Below are 6000 nucleotides of genomic sequence, written 5' to 3'. Positions count from 1 at the left end.
GCGACAACAAAGGGAGGATGGCGACAACTGCAGAGGGGGGTGGCGACAACACAGGGAGGACGGCGACAACACAGGGAGGATGGCTACAACTGCAGGGAGGACGGCGACAACACAGGGAGGACAGCGACAACTGCAGAGGGGGGCGGCGACAACACAGGGAGGACAGCGACAACTGCAGGGGGGATGGATACAACTGCAAGGGCATGGCGACAACACAGGGAGGACGACGACAACAAAGGGACGACGGTGACAACACAGGGAAGACGGCGACAACAAAGGGAGGATGGCGACAACTGCAGAGAGGGGCGGCGACAACACAGGGAGGACAGTGACAACTGCAGGGGGGATGGATACAACTGCAGGGAGGACGTCGACAACACAGGGAGGACAGCGACAACTGCAGAGGGGATGGATACAACTGCAGGGAGGACGGCGACAACTGCAGGGAGGACGGAGACAACTGCAGGGAGGACAGCGACAACAAAGGGAGGATGGCGACAACTGCAGAGGGAGGCGGCGACAACTGCAAGGGCATGGCGACAACACAGGGAGGACGACGACAACTGCAGAGGGGATGGATACAACTGCAGGGAGGACGGCGACAACACAGGGAGGACAGCGACAACTGCAGAGGGGATGGATACAACTGCAGGGAGGACGTCGACAACACAGGGAGGACAGCGACAACTGCAGAGGGGATGGATACAACTGCAGGGAGGACAGCGACAACTGCAGGGAGGATGGCGACAACTGCAGGGAGGATGGCGACAACTGCAGGGAGGATGGCGACAACTGCAGGGAGGACGGCGACAACTGCAGGGGAGACGGCGACAACACAGGGAGGACAGCGACAACTGCAGAGGGGATGGATACAACTGCAGGGAGGACGGCGACAACACGGAGGACAGCGACAACACAGGGAGGACAGCGACAACTGCAGAGGGGATGGATACAACTGCAGGGAGGACGGCGACAACACAGAGAGGACGGCGACAACACAGGGAGGACGGCGACAGCACAGGGAGGACGGCAACAACACAGGGAAGACGGCGACAACTGCAGGGGGGATGGAGACAACTGCAGGAACGACGGCGACAACACAGGGAGGCCGCCGAAAACTGCAGAGGGGGGGTGGCGACAACACAGGGAGGACGGCGACAACACAGGGAGGACGGCGACAACACAGGGAGGACAGCAACAACACGGAGGACAGCGACAACACAGGGAGGACGGCGACAACACAGGGAGGACGGCGACAACACAGGGAGGACGGCGACAACACAGGGAGGACGGCGACAACACGGAGGACAGCGACAACACAGGGAGGACGGCGACAACACAGGGAGGACGGCGACAACTGCAGGGGCGATGGAGACAACTGCAGGGACGACGGCGACAACACAGGGAGGACGGCGACAACAAAGGGAGGACGGCGACAACTGCAGGGGGGATGGATACAACTGCAGGGAGGATGGCGACAACACAGGGAGGACGGCGACAACTGCAGGGGGGACAGCAACAACTGCAGGGGGGACAGCGACAACACAGGGGGGGATGGATACAACTGCAGGGAAAATGGCGACAACTGCAGGGAGGATGGATACAACTGCAGGGAGGACGGCGACAACACAGAGAGGACGGCGACAACACAGGGAGGACGGCGACAGCACAGGGAGGACGGCAACAACACAGGGAAGACGGCGACAACTGCAGGGGGGATGGAGACAACTGCAGGAACGACGGCGACAACACAGGGAGGCCGCCGAAAACTGCAGAGGGGGGGTGGCGACAACACAGGGAGGACGGCGACAACACAGGGAGGACGGCGACAACACAGGGAGGACAGCAACAACACGGAGGACAGCGACAACACAGGGAGGACGGCGACAACACAGGGAGGACGGCGACAACACAGGGAGGACGGCGACAACACAGGGAGGACGGCGACAACACGGAGGACAGCGACAACACAGGGAGGACGGCGACAACACAGGGAGGACGGCGACAACTGCAGGGGCGATGGAGACAACTGCAGGGACGACGGCGACAACACAGGGAGGACGGCGACAACAAAGGGAGGACGGCGACAACTGCAGGGGGGATGGATACAACTGCAGGGAGGATGGCGACAACACAGGGAGGACGGCGACAACTGCAGGGGGGACAGCAACAACTGCAGGGGGGACAGCGACAACACAGGGGGGGATGGATACAACTGCAGGGAAAATGGCGACAACTGCAGGGAGGATGGATACAACTGCAGGGAGGATGGCGACAACACAGGGAGGACGGCGACAACTGCAGGGGGGACAGCGACAACGCAGGGGGATGGATACAACTGCAGGGAGGATGGCGACAACTGCAGGGGGGACGGCGACAACTGCAGGGAGGACGGCGACAACTGCAGAGGGGATGGCTACAACTGCAGGGGGGCGGCGACAACTCAGGGAGGAACGGCGAGAACACAGGGGGGACAGCGACAACTGCAGGGGGGACGGCGACAACACAGGAAGGACGGAGACAACTGCAGGAACGCAGCAACAACATGGGGGATAGAGACAACTGAGGGGGTACAGGGATGGCCACAACACAGGTGGGACAGCAACAACAGAGGGGGAACACCCACATGACAGTGACGTAACCAAACAGAACGGGGGCAGGTGGTGGCGACATCTCACTCTTCTCCTCATCAACTTCCTCCAGACAGTGAATCGCCAGCAGGAGGCAGCACCTCCGGCAGCAGACATTAGTGTTAGCTCTTGTGATGCAGGATCCGTCGCCTCCCCTCCCCCACATAAGACACCTCTGATCTCCCAGGAAAAAGCCTTTAATAAAACATCACTGTACAGAATAAGTATACGTGTATGATCGGCTCTGCTCACAGCGCCATGGCAGCCCACCCCAGGATGAGTATTGTGCCCCCGTACGGGGCGGCTTTGGTCAAGGAGGGGTCTCCGCTCAGTGCTTGGTAATAAAAAGAACCACAAAACAGGACGATACCAGATGTCAGGAGCGATCCGGCCTGCGGGGGGAGCCGAAGAGCAGTGGTGAGTGTGCGGTATATATATATATAAAAAGAACACAGAGTCCACCCACACAATGATCCTAGTACCCAGGAGGCATTAGGGTGACAGCAGCCGAGACCTTAAGACATATACGTACCAGCATGGGGCGTCTGCAGTGCGGCACCGCCAGTAACGCCAGGCTGTGCAGGAAGTGATAGCGATTACTGGTCTCATAAAGCTGAAAAAGAGAAAACAGATCAGTGAGGAGGGGGACCTGCGGCACGAGACCTGCCTGCAGCGTGGAAATCCCCACCGCAAAACTCAGCAATTCACAGAAACGGGAGGAAGGAAGAGGAAAAGGCAAGGAGGAAAGGGAAGGAGGGAAGCAGGAAAGGAATAGAGGGAAGGGGAAAAAGAAAAGAGGGAAGGGAAGATGGAAAATGAAGGGGTAAAGGAAAGGAAAGCGAAGGAGAGAATGTGGAAAGGGAAGGAGGGAAAGGGGGAAAAGGAAGCGAAGGGAAAAGAAGGAGAAAGGGAAGGGGAATGGGTAAAGAGAAGGGAAGAGGGAAATGGATGGAGGGAAAGAGAAGGAGGGAAGGGAAGGGGGAAAGGGAAGGGGGGAAGGCAAGGGGAAAAGGAATGTGAAAGGAAAGGGAAGGAGGGAATGGGGAAAGAGAAATGAAGGAGGCAAGAAGGGCGGGAAACGCAAGGGAAAAAAGGATGGAGGATGGAGGAAGGGGAAAACGAAGGAGGAAGGGGAAAGAGAAAAGGGAAAGAGGAAAAGGGGAAATGGAAGGAGGAAAGGAAAACTGTTATGTTTGCTAATGACAGGTGTTATGAAGGCAATCCAGAAACACAGTGTGCTTAGCGATCAGAGCGCACACAGTGATCTGACAAATACCCAAAAATACAAGAACGAGCTCTGAGACGTGGAAACTCTGTAGACTGCACACCTGATCCTATCCTAAACACAACTAAAAGCGGCTGTGGATTGCGCCTAACAACTACCTAGGCAACTCGGCACAGCCTAAGAAACTAGCTAGCCTGAAGATAGAAAAATAGGCCTGACTTGCCCCAGAGAAATTCCCCAAAGGAAAAGGCAGCCCCCCACATATAATGACTGTGAGTAAGATGAAAAGACAAAACGTAGGGATGAAATAGATTCAGCAAAGTGGGGCCCGATATTCTAGGACAGAGCGAGGATAGTAAAGCGAACTTTGCAGTCTACAAAAAACCCTAAAGCAAAACCACGCAAAGGGGGCAAAAAAAACCCCACCGTGCCGAACTAACGGCACGGCGGTACACCCTTTGCGTCTCAGAGCTTCCAGCAAAACAAAAGACAAGTTGGACAGAAAAAAAGCAACAAAAAAGCAAAAAGCACTTAGCTATACAGAGCAGCAGGTCACAGGAACAATCAGGAGAAGCTCAGATCCAACACTGAAACATTGACAAGGAGCAAGGATAGCAGCATCAGGCGGAGTTAAGTAATGAAGCAGTTAACGAGCTCACCAGAACACCTGAGGGAGGAAGCTCAGAAGCTGCAGTACCACTTGTGACCACAGGAGTGAATTCAGCCACAGAATTCACAACAGAAAACAAGGGAAGGAAGGAGGGGGAAAGGGAAAAGGGAAGGAGGATGGGAAAAGTGAAGGAGGAAGGGGGAAAGGGGAAGGAGGACAGGAAAAGGGAAGAGTAAAAGGGATGGAAAGGAGGGAAGGGGGAAGGAAAGGAGGGAAAGGAGAAAGAAAAGGAGGGAAAGAAAAGGAGGGAATAGGTAATGTAAGGAGGGAAGGGGGAATAGAAGGGAAGGAGGCAAAGGGAAAAGGTAGGAAAGAAAGGGGAAAAGAAAAGGAAGGAGGGAAGGGGAAAGGAAAAGGCAGGGAGGGGTAAGGAAAGGGAAGTAGGGAAGCGGGAGAGGGAGGGAAAGAAGAAAGGGGAAAGAAGAAAGGGGAAGAAGAGGAGAAAGTAAAAGGAAGAGGAAAGTAAAGGGAAGGAGAATAGAGGGAAAGGAAAAAGGGAGAAAAAGAAGAAGGGGAAAGGGAAGGAGGGAGAAAAAGAAAGAAGGGGAAAAGGAAAGAAGGGGAAAAAGAAAGAAGGGGAAAGGAAAGAATGGAAAAGAAAGGAAAAAAAGAAGTGGGAAAAAGAAAGAAAGGGGAAAGAAAGAAGCGGAAAAAAGATGGGGAGAAGAAATAAGGGGGGAAAAGAAAGAAGGGGAAAAAAGAAGGGGGTAAATGAAGAGGGGAAATGGAAGAGTAGGAAAAGGAAGGGGGAAGAAAGAAAAGGGGAAAAAGGAAAGAAGGGAAAAAGGAAAGAAGGGAAAAAGGAAAGAAGGGAAAAAGAAAGAAGTGTGAAAAACCAAAAATGGGGAACGAAAGAAAGGGTATAAATGAAGAGGGGGAAAGGAAGAAGGGAAAAGGGAAGGAGGGAGAAAAGGAAAGAAGGGGAAAAAGAAAGAAGGGGAAAGGAAAGAATGGAAAAGGAAAAAAAGAAGTGGGAAAAAGAAAGGGGAAAGAAAGAAGCAGAAAAAGAAAGATGTTGAGAAGAAATAAGGGGGGAAAAAAGAAGGGGAAAAAAGAAGGGGAAAAGGAAGGGGAAAAAGGAAAGAAGGGGAAAAGGGAAGAAGGGGAAAAGGAAAGAAGGGAAAAAGGAAAGAAGGGAAAAAGGAAGGGAAAAAGAAAGAAGTGTGAAAAAGAAAAAAGGGGAAAGAAAGAAGGGGGAAAAAAGAAGGGGGTATAAATGAAGAGGGGAAAAGGAAGAAGGGAAAAGGAAGACGGGGCAGAAGGAAGAAGGGGGTGAAGGGAAGGAGGGGAAGAAGGGGGAAGGGAAAAAGGGTAGAAGGGGAAGAGAAAAGAAAGAAAGGGAAGGGAGAGAGAAAGGGACAGGAGAAAGGGAAAGAAGACAGAGAATAAGGAAGGAAAGACAGCAGAACTCAGCCGTTCACAGACATACAAGCAGACACTGTAGAGACCAGATCATGAGAGAAAAAGGGGGAAAA

General features: G+C 53.6%; 2 protein-coding genes across 2 annotated transcripts in view; one reads left to right on the top strand and one right to left on the bottom strand.

The window, feature by feature from the left end:
- The first annotated feature begins 491 nt into the window (after positions 1-491).
- Positions 492-2630, top strand: LOC138674906 (autotransporter adhesin BpaC-like). The gene has a single exon (XM_069762730.1). It carries the CDS (start codon positions 492-494, stop codon positions 2628-2630), a length of 2139 nt encoding a protein of 712 aa, XP_069618831.1.
- Positions 2631-2811: 181 nt separating this feature from the next.
- Positions 2812-6000, bottom strand: part of TMEM256 (transmembrane protein 256) — a 47327-nt gene continuing 44138 nt past the window's right edge. The window contains exons 3-4 of the mRNA XM_069767584.1: positions 3163-3243; positions 2812-3022 (exon numbers count right to left, since the gene is read on the bottom strand). Of these exons, the coding sequence (XP_069623685.1) occupies positions 2879-3022; positions 3163-3243 (225 nt within the window). The 3' untranslated portion in view covers positions 2812-2878. The remainder of the gene's footprint in view (positions 3023-3162; positions 3244-6000) is intronic.

This window comes from Ranitomeya imitator, chromosome 4 (genome assembly GCF_032444005.1).
Source record: "Ranitomeya imitator isolate aRanImi1 chromosome 4, aRanImi1.pri, whole genome shotgun sequence".
Lineage (NCBI taxonomy): Eukaryota > Metazoa > Chordata > Amphibia > Anura > Dendrobatidae > Ranitomeya > Ranitomeya imitator.
Note: the sequence above shows the minus strand (reverse complement) of the source record. Positions and strands in the feature narration are given on the sequence as shown.

Coding starts and splice junctions, on each gene's coding strand:
- LOC138674906 (XM_069762730.1), top strand. CDS start 492: ATGGCGACAACTGCAGAGGGAGGCGGCGACAACTGCAAGGGCATGGCG.